The sequence below is a fragment of the Monopterus albus genome, unplaced genomic scaffold, assembly GCF_001952655.1.
Source record: "Monopterus albus unplaced genomic scaffold, M_albus_1.0 scaffold38.1, whole genome shotgun sequence".
Taxonomy (NCBI): Eukaryota; Metazoa; Chordata; class Actinopteri; order Synbranchiformes; family Synbranchidae; genus Monopterus; species Monopterus albus.
The window spans coordinates 2,927,189-2,950,347 of record NW_018127918.1 but is presented as its reverse complement, the minus strand read 5'-3'; the positions used below and the strand labels follow the sequence as shown (position 1 = coordinate 2,950,347).

Here is a 23,159-nt window from a genome sequence, read left to right as displayed (position 1 = left end):
CTCTCTTTTGCATGAATGCCCTGTTTACACAAGATAAAACAATTTCACAAGCAAAACAAATATTTGACATTAAAAATTTTAATTAAAGAATCTGAATTCAGATAAGATGACAAGACTCATAAAACTTTGACTTTGACTAGATGCACCCTAGAAATGCATCAAACAACAGTACAAGAAGATCTACACTAGTCTGCCATGAATTTCATTTGCTGGCATTTTATGCTAATTTAAGGTCAGTAAAATATTGTAAAATTGTAAAATTAGACTGTAAATTAGATATTGCCATTAAGAGAGAAGGGGCCACAGAGTACAAACTGTCATCATTGTAAAAACAATAATTTGAATATTTTATGGATTTACAAATATTGATTTGTATAGAGAAAAGAGCAATGAACATAATATGGAACCCTGAGGAGCCTCTTTATGAATAAGTTGTAAGTTGTAATGAATCCTCCTTCAGTTCACTGTAATACCCCCAAATCAAACATTGTCAAATATTAGGCAGTTTACCTTGAAATTATTTCTGTGTTAAGAACATTATCTCTCCATATTTTAACATAAGTTTAAAATACTTTTATAATTAACGCTGTTCTGAGAAGATGGCATCCTGACTGCTAGGTAGCAAACTTGCAGGTTGAAAAATATTATAAACCTTGGTTTTGTAAATGTTTTGCTGGTGGGAAAATTGATTAATCATACTTGCTGGGCTTCAAGAAAACAATGTGCTTTCAATAGACAGCATGGGACTATGCAAAGGTTTTAGGCACTTCAGATATTGAGATTCTTATCCATTATGCAGTACCATCAGAGAGGCATCTGCTCAGTCCCAAATTCATTTAAGAACATTTAAATATGTACTGCTTGATTCCACTTTTTATATGGTGCCTTTATGTGCTGGTGGCTGGTTGTGTTGTTTGCATGTGTGACTAATGGTTTGTCTCACAAGCTGCTGAGCAGGCTATAAAGCTGGTTGAAAGGTTCTCAGTAGCAGGCTTAATCGATACTGTATTAGCCTTCCCACCGAGCCAATCTCTGGATAGAAAGGCCACCACAGGGAGCATTTGCCACTCCTCAGACTTAGCCAGTCAATGCCGCTGCAGAGAGGGAAAAAAGTAATTAGAGATCTTAACTCTAGCATTGGTCAGACATGTAGTAATTCCAGAAAACAACAGTCAAACATTGCAACACATGGCTGTGCCGACGTGCACGCACACACACACATTTCAGACAGGAAGCACTTCATTGCTGGTTTGTGTAAGGTGAGAGGCACTGTTGGTGGAGACCGCAGGACCCCAGGGAGCACTGCAGTGGCCTCTGCTTCTGATTAAAAGTTTGCTTTTGCAGCAATCGGCTTTACAGACTCAGCAAATTACTGACCTTGGCTGTGTCCTGTGTGTGTGTGCATGTGCTTTTAGTTTCTACACTTGAACATACACCATTGTGTGTATACAGTATGCTGTGATGTGATTTTATGCACATACACAGCCTGTACCTGTACTAATGCTAATGATTAACACAGGATCATCTGGGGGATTCAGCTTATTGCAGCTAACATTGAACAGTCTGTCAGAGGGCTAACACATCCTGACTAACACACTGACACTCAACATTCACATCACACTCACATTCACGTCAATGTGTTAAAATCACACAAAAAAAGCTTCAGCTAAACATTTGCCTCAGCTTGACTTCAAACCAGACCCCACATCATTTACATTCTGTTTTGTTGTGTAGGAGCTGTGTGAGGATCCTCACCTGTTTGTTGATGGCATCAGTGCACATGATCTCCATCAGGGTCAGCTGGGTAACTGCTGGTTTGTAGCGGCATGCTCCAGCCTGGCCTCCCGAGAGTCTCTGTGGCAAAAGGTAAGGCGGTACAACTTTGTATGTGTATATTTATGTTTGTCTGCTGTCCACGTCGTCTTCTTGCTTGCATTTTCTCTGCTTTTCAGTCCAAAATGGTCTCATATTTTACATATATTGACGTGTAGATGCAAGTGAAAAGAAAGTTTCAGATATTTAGTGGCTTGCATAGTAAATCTTACACACTAAAATCAATGGTGAATACTTTTGCACGATGATTGGAAATACCAATCCACTATTGCCAGTTTTATTCTGAAAAGAATGATGTCATTTGAACTGTACTAAACTATTATTCTGAAATGTTGTCTGGCATCCATCTTGACAGAAGAAACAGTGATTATTGAGGCTTAATGGAATTTGAAACGAGATGCCTCGACCCGTCTTAGCGAGACACTGGATCGTGATTGACTGCTCAAAGTATATGGACATACTGGCATGCTTTTCTGGTATCATCTTGTTTATGCTCTGTATCACTGTGTCTGTTTCACTGCACACAAGCCTAGTAACACATACACACATCCTTGCTGAATTTATCATAATGGGCGGAGAGTCAAAACAGCCTTTGTAGAGATGTTCAACTGCTCACGGTGTGCTGTTGGCAACCAACTTTACTTCCTGTGATAGCAAAACAAGTAATGGTGCAAGTCTCACAGGAGCAGACACTTCTCCCCAGTGATACTGAGTGCTGGTACTTAAAAACATTATTACTTTGTATTCTGTTTGTACAGGTTAATTACCTGCTAAACATCCTTCTTTTCATTTTGCTGTAGAGCTGTTGTTTCCTCTCTCTATATTTCTTAGATCCTTGTAATTACTCAACACACTGTAGGTTTAAATGACAGAATGTTGTTTATATCATCAGTTACTAATAAAATGATCAATTTCCCCCCAAACATGCTCCATTTATATTCAACTTATGGTCATAGGTTGACAGGCAAGAGTGAGCAAAAGGACAATTAGCAATGAAGACACTTATATTTATGTATGCAAGACTGTAGGTGAGATTGATTTTATGGAGACTTCAGAGAATGTGTAGCATTAGACTTTTTATAGGGGAAAGGGGAGGGTCAGCCTGTAATGATTTGGCAGTCCACATGTCTTCTCATATACTGTACATTCCAGTCTTATTGGTTTGATTCCCGTGGCAGTGCAGAGCAGTGAGGGTAACCCTGCAGGAGGTGGAAGAGGCAGAGGGATGTAACCCACATGCCTCACCTCTTGTTTGTCAGGGGAACCATGCCAGACAGAGACTGATGGGGCAGCAGGAACCCGTTCCCTCCGTTTGCTGAGGAGTACTCATTCACTCACTCAGTCTCACACACACACACACAAATGTGTTACACTGTCTCTATCCATTACCTCATGTGGGACCCAGGGCTAGCTATTTGTCAAACAGGAGGAGAGAGAGGATTTGCTCAACACGTCAAGCCCAAAGAAGGATCTGTGTCCATACTTTGGTTAAGAAGATCCAAATACACATTTTTGGTTTACTGGATTTATTAGTAGTTATCTGTATTTATGTCTGACATCACAGGATACAAAGGTATAAAGAAACACCTTTTGTGGTCAGTTTTTTTTTTAATAACAACAAGTTCTGTTCCAAAAGGTAGCAGAAAAGCATGATGAGCATAGTCTTGTTATTGAGTCCTTACAGAATGTCAGATGTAAATTTGAAGGCTTTTCTCCCTTCCATAACTAATTTGCTGACACTTGAGAGAGCCATTCAAACCCCCCCAAAAAATGAAGGGTTTACCTAAACTTAATTCTTCTGTTGCTAAAAGCATATAAGCACAGAATAAGTATAGAAAAAGAGTGTAGCAAGGTTTTGATTGCCAAGTCTCAACTGTCCACTGTGAAGGTGATGGAACAGTCGACAGTTTCGGGGCTGCAGCCTTCTGCAAATGCAAATAAAAAGTACATCACCTTCCTTATCTTAGCCAACTCAGCAATCCTCTCACCAAACTCATATATATCAGCCTCATAGCACTGGACAGGTGCATCATTAGCATCAACTGGCTTCCTCCAGAAGGTCCCGGTGGGCTCCAACAGTTGACGTGTCATCAGGTTGGTGAGATCAGGTGTCCAGAGCTGCGAGGTAGCTGTAATGGTGAGATGCCCTGCTTGGGCCAGCCGCACCGTCCAGTGCGAGAATTGGAGGGACTGTTTGGAGAAGTCCAGTCGGTACACAGCCTCATTGGGCTGCAGCAGACGCTCACCGTCCTGCCTCTTCTGGCCACGCTGCTGCAGAAACTGAACCCGCAGGCGCATTACCTCCGTCAGCTGGGTGTCCGGCAGGAAGGGCAACACCAGCTTTGTAGACATATCTGGAGAGCACACCTCAGCAGGCTGAGAGGTCAACACCAACTTCAAGACTGGAATAGATGGACAAATATGTCAAAACCAAGTGTCTCTGTCCAGTTACTCCGACTCTCTGCTCTTGTCTGCAGACTTGTACAGTATCATATGTGCATTTCTGTGTAGCATTGACAGAAAAGGGTGGAGGCAGAGTAAAGATGAACAGATGTGCTAGGCAACCAGATCTAATAACATTTGCAGCCACAGCACAACACTGCCCTCAGGGAACTGCGTTTAGTACTGTTTGTCACACATAAGTTTGTCTCACGTGTTTGCTTAGCTACAGATCCCTGACTCTAATGTCTGACATTAAAGGATGAGTCTGGTGATTTTCTGTATTTTTGTTATTCTATACTCAGTGAATAAATCTTGTGAAAAGACCAAAACAACACTGAATGTATCTTAATAACATGTGTATGAATTATCCTACTAAACCTGACTTTGCCTTTTTATTATTTCCATAGAGCTCTGTTGTTGTCCAAAAAGTATTAAGTGTGTACATCAAAGCTGTTTTGTTAGAGTATAAAGTGGTCCCTTGTTTGTTGGTGATGTAATCTATAGGGTGAGAGGGAAGCTTCTTTATTCCCCTATGTATATATGTATTAACTGCAGGAGAAGCCAAGGTGCCTTCTGCTTGTGTTTCTGGTCAGTCATCAGGTCACTTACCTACCAGAGTTCAGTAGCTGCAGAGGGACACTGAGCTCAGACGATAGCTGAGATAGATGGCCTTTGCTTTCTCACTATTCACTGAGAAAGTAAGCAATAGCAAGGTGGAGTGCAAAAGTGATTGCCTCCAGAAGGATTTTAAAATGACTGCGATGTTTCTGTGGTGCAGTGCTTTTTTTTTTTTCTTCCTCTTTCTGCTCCTTCTAATGGACCCAGCCAGATTTTCTCCATCGGCAGAGTGTCACCTCCCACAGAGAGGTTTGACAGGAACTGCTGTTCAGTTAGTGTAGTGCAACCAGACATCTCCAAGGACATCTACTGGAACACTGTCAATTTGTTAATATGCAGTGTCGGTCACTGTATCGTTTTCAGTTTTTATTGCATGCCATATTCGTACATCATAGATGCCCTTTCACAGGTCATCTCTAGGTTGGGTGCTCTGTTATGACACAGAGTCACAGTGGGATAATAGAATAGCAATGGGATAATGCTTCATAACTTTTAAAGTGTAATCACAACACGACAAAGTGCCCAAAGTACTTGTTACACCGCTTGCTGTGGCTGTGAAGCATGTGTTTCTGGACACACTCCAGACATTGATTTAATCAGTATTTAAAGGCAGAGTACGTGCTTTGACATCACCCATCTACAAAAAAAAACACAGATTATTCTAAAGATAGATTATAGATATATCAACATAGTAAATATACAGTATTGTGCAAATGTTTTAGGCATTTCATATGTTTACATTCTTATCATGCAGCATCATCAGGGATCAGAATAGAAGTTCTGGAGTAGATTCATGCTTCCCAAGGAATGCTCTGTCTTGATTAGATATGTACTTACTAAACAAAACCTCAACATTAAATCTGCACTGATTAATATTTTTGTATTAGCACTTGATCAAATGAATAAGTATAATGTGAAAGGTGGCCCTTGTAGTGACCAGCCAACCAGTATTAGTACAGGATTTTGCAGTTCCCCTCAGCTTTATGGTCTGCTTCATCATCTTTTGACTCATTTTGGTTTTACTGGTTCACACTCCAAATGTTAACCTGATCACTGAAGTGGCAATTTCCCCAAAGTGGGCTCAAGATAAATTTGTGCAGTCCAATGAACAAAACAAAATGAATATTTCTCTTACAAATACATTGTTCATTATCATTTCAGGTGTTTTATGACTTTTCTCTTGTTTTTCACCTTCCTTGTCAAAATAATAACTAAGGTGGAGGGTGGATTATAGGGGTTTTACTGGACCACAGCAAATGTCGGCAGCTCTCTTTCTCGCTCTCACACACACTGCAGTCAAACAGTTATTACCTCTCACCCATGTCCTATTTCAGCTGGATATATGAGCGAGAGCCAAGGTGATAAATTTGTCCCTTAAAGCTAAATTCATCAGCAGACAAGAGGGGATTCTGGCTCAACCTGACAGTCCACTACACCTTGACATTATTTATGCTCCATGCACTGACAGCTGTTCATTTGGCTTTCCTGCCCTCAACTCCTCTTCCCCCCTTGTCACCCTCCTCCAGGTTATTCCAGATTGGAAGGAACAGGAATGGGACACAGAGAAGCCAGACTCGTATGCTGGGATTTTCCACTTCCGCTTCTGGCGCTTTGGAGAATGGGTGGATGTGGTGATTGACGACCGGCTACCGACGGTGGACAACCAGCTGGTCTACTGCCACTCCGACGACAGCAACGAGTTCTGGAGTGCCCTGGTGGAAAAGGCCTATGCCAAGTTAGTATCAGTGCCAATAGATAGACAGATGCAATTGCAACATGCAGTGAATACACCTGTCTTTTTCAGAATTCAGACAATATCTAACTTGAGGTTGAAGACTTGTTTTTCATTCACCATTAATCTACAGATTATTTTATGATTATTTTTTCATTTTATAAAAATTCTTAACCAATTAAACATGTGATTTATTAAACACAAAAATAAAGAAAATCCAACCAAGTCCCAAACCCAAAGATACTGAATTTAAAACCAAGAAAAGCAAAAATCCTCACCTTGGAGAAGCTGCAACAAGCAAATAATTTGAAGTTTTGCCTAAAAAATTATAAATGATACATTTTTTGACCTTCTTAATAGTTGTAGCTTTAATAATCATTACTCAGCTGTCTTCCACTTCTGCGGGTTTTATGGCTGCTATGAGGCTTTGGATGGAGGAAACCCAGCCGATGCCCTGGTGGACTTCACTGGTGGTGTTTCAGAGCCTGTGGACTTGTTGGAGGGTCAGATGGCTACTGATGAAGTTGGCCGTAACCAGCTGTTTGAAAGAGTTCTCAAAGTCCACAACAGAGACGGCCTTATCAGCTGCTCCATTAGGGTAAGCATAGAGCTACATGGCAAAATCAGACACTGCAACTCAGCAGAGGGATGCCTTTTAGACCTGATTGCTTAGATTTAGATTCATTTAGGTTTTTCCTTAACACATTGTTTTAATTCATTATTTATATATATAAAGATGTGGCACTGCACACACACACACACACACACACACACACACACACACAAGTTCCTCACCAAACACGAGCAGACTTCAGGAGTGTATGCAGAGGATTTCTTCCATAGTGATTGTTCTCTAACAATCACCTCAGCCACATGTATGAGGCAAACATGTTGACAAAAGCGTTTTGCTCTTAGCACATACTCAAGGAAAGACTAAGAATCTACGGTCACATTAGCAGATCTGTTAGGCACAGTGTTATATTGAGTTAGTTGCTAACATGTTCACAAATGACAGTGCTAGCAATGCAGTAATACAGTATTCACCCATTCTCATTTATAAAAAAAATTGCTGTATAAAAATCTGCAACAGCTCAACAACAAACTACTATCCTAGGAACCAAAGAGGGAAATCTGAAATACTAACGTTGAAAAATGCTGATTGCAAATTATCTTAGTGGGTCAGCTGACCCATCGTTTGAGCCCCACAACATTGGAGTACATTTTTACACAGAAAAGGACTATGTATTTTGTCCCTAGTTTTTTACAGCATAGCGACATTTTGTGTGGAAACCTCACGGGCCGGTGTGGAGAGCAGGAAAAGTTAGAACGACCAAGACCTGTTCTCACGCACTGTACATATGGGCACATCAGTATTGCTTTAAGACCAACTTGAGAAATCCTGATCCGATCCTTTAATGTGAGTCAGATTCTGGTGCTTTTCACATTTTAAATGATATGGCTCTTTTTAAATACATGAGATTTTATTCTGGAGAGTCTATTATTCAATAGAAAGAGTAATGAGAGCACAGAAATGCATTTTCACCTTTTGCCATTGTTCTTATTACTTTAACTTGTATTCTTCAATTACAAATTGTTTTGAGGATGCATGAATTCTACACCTATTCTTTGGGAGACACTGTATGTTGGATGCTAATATTCATGGATCAATGAGTATGGCTGTTCTCCTGTTAGTCTTAATGAATTTTATTTTTCTTGGACAGATTTTAAAAAATGGCACAAAACAGGAGAGAAATGGTGATGACAGATGACGTTGGCCTTGTGAGCTTCCTCTTTCAGAAAAGAGAGACCGGCTTCAAGGGGGACAGGAAAACAACACATCAGATCCAAATCTCTGTTATTGTAAGGATAAAACAATGTATGAAATTTGCAGGATAATGTGTCGCATAAAAGCCAAATGTACTGAACAGATAACTATTGGATTGAAAAACCAATTTTCTGATAACTCTGCCTAATGAGTCTTTCCCCATTTCCTCTTATCACCAAAGCTGACCAAATAGTCCATTACTCACATTTAAAATGGTCACACCACTTTTATTTGATCGATCACCTGCACTCATCAAAAGTCTTCCACTATGTGGTTTCCCAAGCAACACCTCCCTCTAATGTGCTTCCTCAAGAAGCCATGAAAACATATGTTGCAAAACTTTAAGATGGCTTTACAAGATGCACAGTTATTCATCTGCATGTCCTTATGAAATATTTGGATCTAGAAGCTTGCTGTCATAGTGACTAGTTGCATGGCTACTTGTCGATCTAGCCAGTCAAGAACATCCTAGCACTAGTTATAGTATCTTCCAGAACTTCTTTGTAATTCTCTTTACTCTGCTAAATACGCCCTATCTAGAATTTTGTTCTTGAGATGAGTCCTAGAGACCTTCCCAGGTTTACTAGGCTCTAAATAACCATAACCCAACCTGGGACCTGAGTCGGCCCAGGTTTGGATTCTGCTACTAGTTTTTCTGCTACAGGTATTTGGTCTATGTGTCAATGTGTCTGTTACCTGAGTGGATCAGAATTTTGCTTTACTTAATCTAATATCTAATTTGAAATCAAACTTTATTTATTGAATTTGATTTATTGATTGATTCACAGCTATTTAATAGACTGGAACATTCTTTTGTCTTTTGCCCAGTTAGCTACAGAATGTGCTATTGCTGGTGCAGCAGGTGGAAATTTTTCTTTGTATAAATATTAAGCATATAAATTATTTTCATTTCTATTACTCCAAATTCTTAGGGCAATATTATTATTCCAGTGTGTATTGCTGCTTGTTAATTGATTGAATCAACTGATAGTGAAACATGCTGCCAATATTTGTGTTCTCTTTCATGTTAGGGTCGATTGCAGTATGGATTTTGTCCACTTATCCTCAGTTCTGTTCAAGTTGGGTTTGGCTCTGCTCAGGTCCCCCTTGGATTGGGTCTCTTCTTTGAAAATTATTTTATGTATATCAGGTTCTGGTAGTTAGAATATTTATCAATACAACCCATGGCCAAAACCGCTGTACCCATGCTGTAATCAAACAAAATGATCTGTTAATGTTTCAGCAATAACTGTACAGTCTTCTACACCCTCACTGTTTGTGCTTTTTCAGCAACAACAACCTATGTGTTTACCACATCCCAAGCTACTAGAAATACAGTTTCAGCGAAACAAAAAGCTGCTGCAGTCTGTAACAGCGTCTCTATGTACCGTTTCCAAAAATCTACCTGTAAACAATTTCCCAGACAACTGTAACAACCTTCCTCGTTTATTATTATTATTTTTTGTGATTCACAATAATATCTGTTTTTCACCAGTAAGCTTCCCTGTTTTGCTGTTTCCCAGGCGACTACAATAGAGGACATGGAGGCACGGCTGGACTGTGGCCTGGTCAAAGGCCACGCCTATGCTGTGACAGATGTACGGAAAGTGCGTCTAGGTCACGGACTACTGGCCTTTTTCAAGTCGGAGAAGCTGCATATGATTCGCATGAGGAACCCCTGGGGGGAGAAAGAATGGAGCGGCCCTTGGAGTGACAGGTAACCACAACACTGTCACCTACTGTACAGGCATAGATGAACTACAGCAGCTTGGCAAATCTTAGCTTTTGTGTCATGAAAGCTCACTGAGCCTTCTTCATTCATATTCCTTAATATTGTACAGTGATCTACACTATCAATCATAATTTTGGACACACTTTTCCATTAAATTCAGTGGAGAAGTGTGTCTAAATGTTTGACTGGTTAATAATGCCAGAGGAGCATATGTGACCATGTTTTGACCAGTACAAGTATAACCAATTTCAATTAAATTTTAATATTTCAATTGCACTGGTTATTTTGGTCTCTCAGAAATTGACACACAGAGAAGAGTGTGTTTCAGTCCAGTTTTACTTTCTTCTACCATACACTTGTTATGGCAACAGGCAAAGTTCAAGCTCTCTGTCTTTGAATTGCTAGCTACCAGACTTTGTGAAACAAACAGGGAGGTGGTAAAGCTGGATCATAATGGAGCCTGAATTATTAATAAGGGCAAAAGAGAGAAAGATGTTATTAAAGCAACGTGAGTCATCTCTCTTCTTTCTCGATCATTCACTCGCTCACACTGAATAATTTATTCATGGTTTGATAAAACCTGTTTACTGTAAATGGAGTCTGACAGACTGTTGAGATGTGGACATTTGTCAGTGAATTATAAACATAAAGGCATAAACACAGAGCTGATGTGTCCAGTAAATGCCTGTTTCCCCTGAGGAGTGAATACAGAATGGATCTTGATGTTTAGGTATGATTCACAGTAACAGATAAGCATACAATGTGTTTTTAACTGACACTTTAACATAATAAGACCCATGAGGAATAGACACGTACATGATTTATGTCTGAACGTGATAAATGAAATTACTGAGAAATAAAATTTACAATTGGATGATTATTAAAAGATTTACAACTAAATATCCCTCTATACATATTTTACTGTTCTACAAATAAAATGAATTGCTTCCTGTATATATTTTACATTAAACGTTTACCACTTTGAGCAGTGAGAAGACTTTACAAACATTTATGGAGGTAGTGTTTCAGAGCTTCACTAATGGTGACTGGAAAGTACTTAAAACTGTGTTTTTGCAGCCTCCGGACCGCATTTTTTTTAAAAAGGAGATATTTTATTATACAGTGATGGATTTATACCTGTAAAAAAAACTACTTAAACAGGAACAGACCTGAAAACAGGGAGACAGATTAAATAAAAATAAAATACAGTCAAATAGAACCTAATATCAGTCTTGCAATAAACCTGGGCCTGGATCTCTCTGCAGTGGATGTAAATAAAGTGCCACTATAGCAGGCCTGAAAATTGATAGTTTTAAAGCAAGTATTGAAAAAATATCAAATATTAATATACTGTATCCATCTAAAATTCACCTGTAACCCTATCTGCAGGATGCAAGATATCTGATCCCTAAAGTTGTAAAACTGATGCACAGTATGTAGAAATGGAAACTTCATAAAACATTAAAACGTGACAATAAAGCCAGTTTATTCATAAAATAGTATCAAAAAGATTGTTTTTTTTAATTGAGCAGTGAATATCAGACAGTAACTGTCATGCTGTTTGTGTGTCTTTGTTCTCATGTCTTGGTTCAATGTAGTTCAGAGGAGTGGAACAAGGTGAGCAAGAGTGAGAGAGAAAAGCTGGGTGTCACCGTGCAGGACGACGGCGAGTTCTGGTGAGAACCATTACTATATTGATTTTATTGTTCCTTTTCCCTCAAACTTTATTGTTGTCAAACTGGCATGGTAGGAGTGGACATGAAAGTTCAATGGCATGGGAGTGATTACATCTTCGTTCTATAGTCCTGGTTGTTTGATGGAAACGCCTCACCTCAACTGATGCTAATGCATTCCCTGTAGTCAGTATCCACTCTCTCTGGTGTCTTCTATCCTCTTCTTTTCCTGCCCTCCTGCAGGATGACGTTTGACGACTTCTGCCAGTACTTTACTGACTTGATCCTGTGCCGCCTCATCAACACCTCCTATCTGAGCATTCATAAAACCTGGGAGGAGGAGGTGATGAGAGGCTCCTGGATCCACCGTCAGGACCCCCTCCGCAACCGGTCCGGAGGCTGCATCAATCACAAGGCCACCTTCCTGCAAAACCCACAGGTTAGTTGAGGTAGTGATATGTACAGTACATGTATGTCACACAGCAGAGTGTGACTCCTGTTGAAGTGTTATATGATGTCCCTTTTCCCTCTTTTCAGTATGTGTTTGATGTGAAGAAGGTAGAAGATGAGGTGCTGATCTGCTTACAGCAAAAAGAAAAGCGAGCCACACACAAAGAGGGCAAAGGGGAAAACCTCGCTATAGGCTTCGATATTCACCGGGTAGAAAGGCACACATAAATATGCACAAGCACGGATGACACCTCCATAACACTTTCCATATGTGAATAGTTAATAAATGTGTGATTACCAGTTTTTCACTCTGACGTCTTTTCATCCTGCAGGTGGAGCTAAATCGAAAGTATCGTATGCACTCAGCCCAGCAGAAAGTAGCGGGCTCCATCTACATCAACTCACGCTGTGTCTTCCTCAGGAAGGAACTGAAGGAGGGCCGCTATGTCATCATTCCCACAACCTTCGACCCCAGGCAGCAGGGTGACTTCCTGCTCCGTGTCTTCACTGATGTGCCTTCAGACTGCAAGTAAATCTATTTCCTGTTTCTACCCAGTTGTAGGTGCTCCCATATCTCACTGAAAGCTAGACCTAAAATCAAATCTTATGAGCGTTGATTTATTCTCATAACTTGGGAGACTACATCCACATTAAGCCAGACCACACTAAACAGAACAATGACTAAATCTGCTCTTCAGCTGGCAAACATCAAAATTTGGTTAGGAGCGCGACAGAGAGTCAAGCTAACCATCTCATTATTTTATACCCAGAACGTCATCTAATAAACATAAATGCAGGATAATCACAACAGCTTTGTGATTGAGGAGTGATCAAAAATAAAGTTAGGGATGATATAAAGTGGTCTTTTCTTAACTGCCATATAGCCATGATTGTGAATGAGCAACTACAGACTTGCCTGGTTACATCTCTGGAATCTCAACCTGTCAAGATGCTTCTAGACAGCGAGCAGTTACCATCAGTGTTTTCTGATTTGAATCCCCAGCACAAGGGCACAATGGCACGATGGCAGTCATGTCCTACCAGCATTTACAGCTATCCAGCTCATATAATCTCATCATGCATCTTAACATAGTGGATTGTAGTAACAGAGAAATTAATTAACATTGTCACATGAATAATACAGATAGTTTTGCTAATTGGCATAAATATTGTTTATTATTACTAACCAGATAATTCATATCTAAAGCTGCTGTTGCATCACGTGTGTCTGCTGGTGAAGAGGCATGTTATTCAAATAACTCATACCTGTTGTTTCCCTCACTGTAGTTTCTGTGATTGCCATGGTTACACAAGAAGCTGGGGTGGCAAGTTGAAAAAGCTTCACAGTCTCTGTGATATTTTGAGAATTAAGAAGCATACGCTCTGGAGATCATTTTGAAAAAGCTGTTTTTAGGCTGGACAGAAGGCTGAAATAATAAAGCAGATGTGTGTTTGCAAATTTAACTGGCTTAGTTCATTTATCAGTGTTGATTTGAATCTCTAGAATGATCATGTCACAATAAAATTGCATACTGTAGGACAGAATATACTGTACCTGTATGTACTGGTTAGCCAGACAGTTTTGCTCTCAACTCATCTCACAGACTGAACAAGGCATTATGTTGTTATTGGTTAAGCACTGTGTTGATGCATACTAATGTAGCTCCCTTGTGTACTGTGCAAAAACACTGTCCTACAAAGACAAAATGCACCGAGCTACATCCTGCAATTTCATGTGTTCTGTAGTTGGTGCATTCTGTATTTGTATGGCAGAACAGAACTACTAATGATGCCTGAAGACAAACTGTACATCAGTCCAGTAAGCTTGAATGGTTCGCCGCACTGTCTCTTCCAGAGAGCTGATTCTGGACGAGCCTCCTCAGACATGTTGGACAGGGATGTGTGGCTACCCTCAGCTGGTCACTCAGGTCTATGTACTGAATGCTGAGGGTCTTCAGGGACAGGACTCCAATGGAGGTAGGACCACTGCATAGCAGCTGTATCTTGTTTTGCATATGTTAATGATCATGTTTCTGTGTGGTAAAGCACTGTAAACTCACTCAGATTTTCACAGCCTCAGTCCAAACAAGAAAAAATTCCTGAGCAAAGCACAAGGTACCACAGCACCATCTGCTGAAGCTATAGTTACTTATTTAGTTGTAGCCTGCAGTATACTGTAGTTACCCTCTTGAAGCTTTTGATGTGTGCATAGGATTGGAGCTTTTACATCTCATTCACCTTTAAAACCACAATGTGTAGATTTTTAAGGAATTATAGCATCTTTCAGTGAATTTTGATGCTTTAAGTTTAAAAAGAAAGTAGACAATCCCAGTGTAACATTCTGTGCAGTGTTCCCACACTGCTGATTCTGTCTTGGGCTGGGTCATTATGCTGAATGCCACAGTGTCCACCGATTGGTGCCACAGTCAGAAATATTTATTGCCTCCACATAATGGCTTTAATATTGATATTCCTTTGTTGCAAACAAACCAAGTGCACACATGGTAATCTGTGTCTTTTATGAGCAATTGTATTTATCTAAAGACTTTCCTGCAGCTGTAGATCCTTACGTGATCATCACCTGTGAAGGAGAGCGGGTTCGTTCACCAGTTCATAAGGACACTCAATGCCCAAATTTTGACATCAAAGGCTTGTTCTACCGCAAGAAACCCAAGGATGGTATTCACATCGAGGTGAGCTGTCACTCTGCAGTCTTCCATCTGTAGGGCTATAGCTATAGTATATGCCAACATAGGTTTGGGAAAGTGTGGGAAAGGGAGCCACCCCTCAGGGGAGATCATAAAAGCATTTTAGTCAAGTCAAATCATTTTTGAACACATCAAACTCAGTTGGCCACCAAGCCAAATCATTACTGCACACCATGCAAAGTGCTGCTTTTCATATCACTCCACATCGTATGTGTTCCATATACCTGCCTTAGCTGTGTGTAACGCAGTGCAATGTGGAATTCACAGTGCTAAATGTCTGAATTACTTTCTTCTGTGCCTGTGATTCCTCTAGTTTCCTATCAAAAACCTCTTCTGTCATGATCACCAAATTTGGGTGCTCGGTCTCAGTATAAAGCCGGAGTGTACAAGGTCTCATACTGCCACCTTGCAACTAATACACTGTGCCAGTGGAGCATCATCAGGACCAGTCCATGAAAATTCAAACTTTAAATAACCATTGTCATACTTCCTTCATTTTCTGCTTGCCACAAACTCTCTCCTCTTTCACTGTAGGTACTACAAATCGAACCACTTTGCCCCACACATAGCTGAGCTGAAGTTTGATGTTTACAGTTATTTATTTATTTATTTGGTATTTTTCTTCATGCTGTACCTCCCCTGAAGTCCTCTGGTGCCCCCCAGGGGATGCATGCCTCACACTTTGAAAACCGCTGTACTAACAAATGGCTGACCTACATTTTCATCATGGCAAAGCCCTGCAACCAAGCAGCTCATGTCTTGTTAATGGTCCATCTAAACCTTACATCTGAGATGCTGGCCTTTTCCTGGAAATTATTAAACTTTCTTCAGACATGTTTTATTGTGCTGCTGTTTAGCTGACAAACCAACAGACGATACAAAATCACTGTAATAGCAAGGCGTCTGGCACTGTGTAGTTCCTTACATCTGTACCGTTCTTGAGAATGCAATATCTGAGGAACACCTTGAGGGAATTTCTTCAAATTTGGCACAAATGTCCACTTGGACTGAAGGATGAATGGATTAGATTTTGGTGATCAAAGGTCAAGGTCAGTGACCTCACTTCTGTCCCATACCCATGAATTTGACTGGTTGGTGGAGGTATACAACAGTGAAGCAGTAATTCTAGTTCCTTCTGTTTTCACCAACCATTGGTCTGCACTTTGGATTTTATATATATTTTACAGTTAAAAAAATAAACTCCCACACACTGTCAACACTTATGTGGTTTTATATTAATAGCTACCTACAACAAATATGTATTTAAGTACTGTATATACAGACAAGAATTCTATTTAAGAAAGGTTCCTTCTGATTTATGCATTGCTTGACCTCTAATGACCTCTAAAGTCCTAGGTCTGTTTTGTGCAGAAATGCATTTAAGTTTATCTGAAACGTAATATGTGAGACATCAGTCCTCAATCAAAGTTAAAGCTTTTTTAGTAAAAAATGCTCAGGAAAACACAGGCAGGAAATTTTACACTGAAAAGACATAAAAATACTTAATTTCACATACTCAGATGTCTGAAGCCTCATTAGCTTTAGATAAACTTATCAGTACATTTATGAACAGAATGATGACCTTGGATCTCGTTCCCCATCACTTGCACTGAACTCGAGAACAATGGCAAGAATGAACAGGAGGAATGATTACAGCAAGCAAAACCTGTTTCAGTGTTCATGTGGGCATCTTTCCCTTGCTTGACAATTTGCAACCCTATCCTTTAATGTCTGTCCCTTGTGCATTTTCTGCAGTTTTTCCCTTCTTTTGCGGTTGTTTATTGCCTTTTGTCTTTTTCTTCTGTCTTATTCTACTTTCCCTTTTGCGTCGGGATCTCTGCCTTCCTCTCATGAGCGGTGAATAGATCTACAACAAGAACATGATTGTGGACACCTTCCTGGGTCAGGTAATCCTATTTAGCGGCCCCAATGAGCGGCAGGAGCAGCACACGCTTCACCTTCGTGACAAGGGTAACCGCCAAGACAGTGACCTTCCAGGCACGCTCACTGTGCGCCTCATCACCTCCACCACGCTCACCAACATCTGATACAATCATTTATATAGTTAGAATGATCAACACTCAAGGTGGCATTTAATCGTGCCTACCATTCATGTTCACCGTTCATCCTCCAACCACTATCGGAGCTCACTGTCTTTTCTTCTGCCACTTTTGTGTGTCTTAGTATTTTTCCCAGTTTTTTTATGTTTCTGCATCTAATTTTAGATTTGTTATAGGGTTTTTTTGACATTTCTGGATGCAAGGTGTCCTTAGACAATATTTGGGGTTGTATTGAATATCTTTGAATACATTCCTGCCTAATGTTCTCCATTATTTAGTACTGGCTTTAGACATTTCTTTTTAAAGTAAGTTTCATTGCATGTTTTGTAGTTAGTCTCGGAGAAACAGCATAGGGAGTCTGACCCATTATTATTACGTACAAACACCAACATACACATACATGTAGACCTTTCTGCACTCGCCATGCATGTGCCAATGTTTCCAAGGGCTATGCATTGCCTTAAGGCTGAGTCTGTCTTTCCAGCTTGAGGAGACGGGGGGTGGGGGGTTATGTGAAATACTCATTATGTTCTCATTTGCTGTCCTCAGTGTTAGCACAGCCTGAATTTGTGTTCCTTAAAATCAGCATTGCAACCCTTATTGTCATAGTTTTAGTTTCAGTCTTCTATATACTGGCATAACTTATACTCTTTTGTATCTGTGGATGATCCTCCCACCCAATCGGCCCACCCAGACACCTCAAGTCTTCAGCAGGTTGCCGGTGCTTTGGAGAGCATGCAGCACTGTCTGTCACTTTTTACTGTGGACTTTACAAACAAAGGCCAACAGCAGCTATTTTCTCCCTCTCGTGAGAGCTTTTCTGTGTTGTTCTGTGAGCGCAATCATGTGTGAAATCTTGCCTCCCGTCTTCCATCACTAGAATCGTTTGAAAATACCTGAAATGCTTTCTGCCGGTTGCTATGGACGATCTCAAACTGCATGGCTTAAAAAAACTGAACTCTGCCTGTGACACACCTCTATCCAGTCGTAGCTTAGCAGCCGGTGCTTTTGAGAATACCCAACCCCTCTCCCCTTTATGTGTACACCTTCCCAGTCCAGCGGAGTGCAAAGATTCGCGCAGACATAAATCAAGTGCTTTATGGGACCAAAGATGAGCCAGGCCCTTCACTCGCTTAGTCCCTTTTGGACTGGCCTGGCCTAGGCCGAGGCAAGTTACAAACCGCCACCCCCTGTGCCACATCATCTCTTAATGGCAACACCACTGCCTGACACTTCCTCTGACTTGAGTCTGTTGGCCTGGGCCAAAGACCCATGCCACGTGACCCCAAGAGACTGCAGCTGTGCTTCTGCTGTTGGCACAGAACAGGCGTGTGTGTTTGTTTGTGTGTGTGTCCCCTGCTAGTTTCAGTGCTGTCCTGAATATCTGGGAGTGTTTGGGTAAATGTATATCTGTCAATCCACATTTACTTGGAAGAAAACAATTTCTGTGGAAAGGTGTGAACTGAAAGGAATACAGCCCTTTACGGGGAAACACACCTTGCACTTTATTCAGTTTTAATGGGGTGAAAAGGCCCTTTATGATGAAAGAAAGAGGAATAGCAAGAGGAGACATTCTGCCAAACAACCTGTGCCATCACCTTGGTCCTGGCTTTGCCTCCACAGCAGGAAAACAACAATGAACATGGGGTGAAATGTCCAGTGATTTCAGAGGGGTTTTGCATTTTAACCAACATTGGTATATTGTAATCTATCTCTTGTGATCCATTGCATTTCTTGCATAGAACATATTGCCATCCAATGTGACCTTTTAGCCCCTAGTGGGCTTTTTGTATCTGAGGTCCAGAAAAAAATTTCAACTTGTGTTTTTTGTTTTGTCAAATGTGCAATATCATTAGCGTATGTCTTAGTCTTTTCTCCTGTTTCATTAAAAACAGTAAAAATGTAAGTTACTTCCATTAGACCTTTCCTTTGAACATCAAACAAACAAACAGTGGACTAATCTCTTACAAGCTGTCAAGTTCATTTTTCTAATTTTTTCAGCACCTTTTACCATTACTTGAACTGTTACATAGCATTTAATGGACTCCACCTTTATGTACAGCATCTTTATAAATGTGTCTTGCATGGGTTATTTTCCAATATGTTCATGGCCTTGTATTGTACTATTTAATTGTTAATATATATATTTATTCTTTCTATCTCAAAAGTCTTGGAAATGCTAGTTTTGAACAGTCAGCATGTCTACACTAATGCACCTCATGTCAGTCTGACCATATCAGCGGGTTTGAAACAGTTATGTCTTGTAACACAGTGGTGCATTCATAATGCCTCTAGCATCTGTTGTTGACTAATATTTAGGTGCTATTTTTTCTCTGTGTGCTCTTTTATGTTGTGTTCAGCCTGACAGAGGGACAGAAATGAGAGTTAGGCTTGAATTTGCTGATAGACAGCCAGTGTTAGAAACTGTAGTGCCAACAAGAGGAAGGTTAGACATGGGAACATGTGCATAGATAGTTGCTGGTTTTTGTTTGACGACAGAAACTCGTCTCCCTCCTCACTAAGTACCAATGAAGTATTCTTGTGAAAGGCACTTAAATAATAACTGCTCCAGTGGAGCCTCCTAGTAGTCAGCTATGGTACAGGACAACTTCCAGGTCTGACTGTACATACGTATTTGTGTAACTCTTGACCAACCCCCACCCCCCACCCAGGTCAGTACTGTGAATATCTACACAATCAGCTTGTAAACGTTAAGAGAGACTTACATTTGTTTGGAATATTGGTGCCAAAGGCATCGGTTGCTGCATGGATTTGGTGAAATTGACTACACAGATCAGGGGGTGACATTAGCTCCAGTTTGTGCCTCTCATGGATCACCATTACAATTGAGTCACAGAGACAGAGCTAAGCATCCACTTTTTTGAAAATAATAATAATAATAATCTGGTGATCTTCAAAAAAAAAAGAAACCATAGGTCCTTGAACAAAAGCTTACTGCTATTCTGAAGATACAGTATTTTATGAATCTTCAAAGACTTTTCTAACATCTGGATGAAAAAAAGTTTTGTATGCGACTCGACATAAATGATTTCTATCCTGTTTTCCAAGTTATGACTTTGTGTCCTAATCCTAATGGCTGCCAGAAATAATGTCCTTACTCAATTTGTGCTTGTGCCTGCTCAGTGAACCAAGCTTAGAGTTCTAGCTGTCTATATTAGTGTTACCAGCTATTTTCAAATGAAATATCATGTCAACACTGTATATATCTTGTTTTACAAAAAGAGCAAGGACCTACAGTATGAAATTTCAGGCTTCTAGGAAAGAAAATACTGTATACTGTAGTCACAACTTGAGAAACTAGGTAAAAAGTGACACTGGCATCAGCTAGAGACTAAACTAGACAAAATCCCTTCTTGCTTCCTAGTCAACATTAGCGTGATTGGTTGGAATTTCATCCACTTTCCACTGTAATCAAGATTTAAGCAGGCCAGTGATCACTGTTGGTTGATACGTAATGTGACCACACGGGTCTTAAGGATGATGACTACCATGCGCTAGTAGCCCAAAGAAGGAACCCTGGGTGACTCACATGTACAGACGCACACTGGAACTCCCAGAAGGGAGCCCAGTTAGGGGTTTAAAAATATAAAAAGTGTCAGCCTGCCACCAAATCATGTTGGGTTGCACATGTGGCATTACAAGTGGATTGGACTGTCTAATACATAACTAATAAACGGATATTTGCATAAGCATGACCAAGCTAATAACAGTTACATGGTACATTCATGAATACAAATTCAGACGTAAATGTTTAACTTCAACCAGTGTTTAAAGTGATATTTATGCTTCTGCTGTAGTTGTGAAACAGTGTAGACGCTGTAGTTTGGGTAAATTTGTCCGATAACAAATTAATACCAGGGGAAGCAAATATGATGAAGTCGCATGTGCCATAGATATTCCATAGAAGCCTTAACATGGTGTTAATTAGCCACCAATAAGAAACAAGTATTAAATACTTCAAGGTGTTGTGTGTTATCTGTATACAGTTGCTGCTTTTATAATGTTTTATTACATGGACTTCAGTCGTATGTTGAAAACAATCAGCTTGCTATGTAGCAGCAAGTAAACTTAATTAGAATCAAAGTTATTTAATTGTGAGCACAATACTCTTGGATGGCACATTTTCATTGTCACATCTGTGTTGCTAATTCCAGACCAAGATCTCTGCATTGTACTGTATGTGCAGATGAATAATGTGACACCGTGTTCACCTGTGTGCCAAGAAGTAAAGCCTGTATGAACATCAAATTTACCCCTTCAAGTCCACTGGATGCAGTTCTGTCATGTCTCTTTTGTGGTTCAGTTGTCCACTGGGAGTATTACTGAAGCAAGTGTCTTCACCAGCCACATTTCAAGTGTACTTGACCAATACTTTTGTTTTACAAATATAAAGAAACACTTTTGCAGCATCTTACCACGTGGTAACAGATACCATGTGGCTGTACCTTACTCATTTTTATTTTAGTAGGCCATCTTTAAAGAAAGTGAAGAGTGTTGGATGTGATGTTTTGCTTATGACCCCAGTATTCTTAAGGGTTAAGACTGTCAAGAATTCAACTTGTATTCATGAATGTGCCATGTTATTGTTACTTCATAATGAAAGCTTCCCTGCAGACGTCATCAGATTTTGTCTTCACTCGATGCCACTACCATGTTTTACCAGTTGTTTTATTTTGTGGCTCCCTCTTTTTATTATTTGTGTGTGGATGTGATACAAACATATAATGATGGGCGCACAGCCTGACAGCTTTGACATATGGGAGTCATTCACAGTATTACAGTAAAAATAAGTAGGGAGGCAAAATATCAGCATGTCAAGTTTAATGTGAAATGTTGCTACTGTGTTCCTCTGTAAGTTTCTACTCCTGTGCTACAGCAGTGCCAAAAAGGCAAATGGTTTATTGTAAAAAGATGTTTTGCAGGCGGTTATACAGTTATATGCTGTAAAGATGTTTGCTATGTAACAGTTGGATAAACGTAAGACAGGTCCGATTATCCTTTGTTGGGGTTTTTCTTTGTACCTCTCTTTGTTCTCCACTACTTGTCCTTTTTGTTTCCGTCTTTGTCATGGAGTGATATTTACTGCATTGCTGTGGTTACCCATTGTAATTGTTGTACACTGTGATCTTATGACAGTGAGTGTGTTATGACTGTCACTGTTAACCATCTGTTTTACGTATATATTATCCGCACGGCTATGCCAAATCAGAAACCTTTCAGATGAAGGTGAACTGCTCACAATGGTGGTGACTTTTGTACGAATCCAAAAATGCCAGTGCATGTAGCAAAACCTCTTCAGATTTTCTTGCACCATTATGAATCACAGATTATATATTTTTAGTTGTCAGAGTGTTTTAAAACCTAATTTACTGTTGCTACTTTGATAAACATACTTTGTGAAGCACAAGGCTTATGTTGCATATTTACATTCATTAATACTATCTAGTTTTATAATGTTTTATATTCAGTGGCCTGCATTATACAGTATGTATATAAAAGTAGCAGCAATGTCATTAACTTTATTTTACAGGTTCGTTATTTCCAAATAATTTCTTGATTGTTTCCTGGAAAGAATCAAGTACTTTTGTACTAATTGCAGGAAAAATAGACTTTAGTCGTTTTAGATAGTGTTGCTAGTTGTGTTGTTTATTGTTGATTTCCAAATTAATTCAAATAAAAGAAATTGCTCCATTTAAACCACAAATAATATTTATTACACACTCACTTATTTTTTTAAACTTTATTCTTCATATATACTGTATTGTATTTGTTGGTTGACATAGCTCCCCGATACCCTCTGAATAAAGATCTCAAGGTTGTGCTAGCTTGGCATTTAGAAATACTGCAACTAGAAGTGTACTAACTGACCACTCTGTATTATATGGTTCTTTCCAGGAAATTGATGGGGAGATTATTTTAAATAAACTAGAATTTACAGACTCATAAAATAAAGCATTACTCAATCTAATTTAACAGTTATCCTTATGGTGTCTATGTTTCGATGGATGTTAAACTATACTCAGCACATTTATTTACAAGAGGAAGATGTTCTTGCTCACTACCTC

General features: G+C 39.8%; 3 protein-coding genes across 3 annotated transcripts in view; 1 reads left to right on the top strand and 2 right to left on the bottom strand.

The window, feature by feature from the left end:
- Window positions 1-17,860, top strand: part of capn5b (calpain 5b) — a 29,224-nt gene extending 11,364 nt beyond the window's left edge. The window contains exons 3-13 of the mRNA XM_020598632.1: window positions 1,735-1,866; window positions 6,420-6,634; window positions 7,037-7,223; window positions 9,974-10,167; window positions 11,781-11,858; window positions 12,099-12,294; window positions 12,393-12,515; window positions 12,638-12,834; window positions 14,161-14,282; window positions 14,862-14,998; window positions 16,879-17,860. Of these exons, the coding sequence (XP_020454288.1) occupies window positions 1,735-1,866; window positions 6,420-6,634; window positions 7,037-7,223; window positions 9,974-10,167; window positions 11,781-11,858; window positions 12,099-12,294; window positions 12,393-12,515; window positions 12,638-12,834; window positions 14,161-14,282; window positions 14,862-14,998; window positions 16,879-17,061 (1,764 nt within the window). The 3' untranslated portion in view covers window positions 17,062-17,860. The remainder of the gene's footprint in view (window positions 1-1,734; window positions 1,867-6,419; window positions 6,635-7,036; window positions 7,224-9,973; window positions 10,168-11,780; window positions 11,859-12,098; window positions 12,295-12,392; window positions 12,516-12,637; window positions 12,835-14,160; window positions 14,283-14,861; window positions 14,999-16,878) is intronic.
- LOC109959351 (N-acetyltransferase 9-like) overlaps window positions 1-23,159 on the bottom strand; it is a 561,041-nt gene that overhangs the window by 207,918 nt on the left and 329,964 nt on the right. The gene's annotated exons all lie outside the window — the stretch shown is intronic.
- ompb (olfactory marker protein b) lies at window positions 3,703-4,193 on the bottom strand. Its single transcript, XM_020598421.1, has one exon. It carries the CDS (start codon window positions 4,183-4,185, stop codon window positions 3,703-3,705), a length of 483 nt encoding a protein of 160 aa, XP_020454077.1. The 5' UTR covers window positions 4,186-4,193.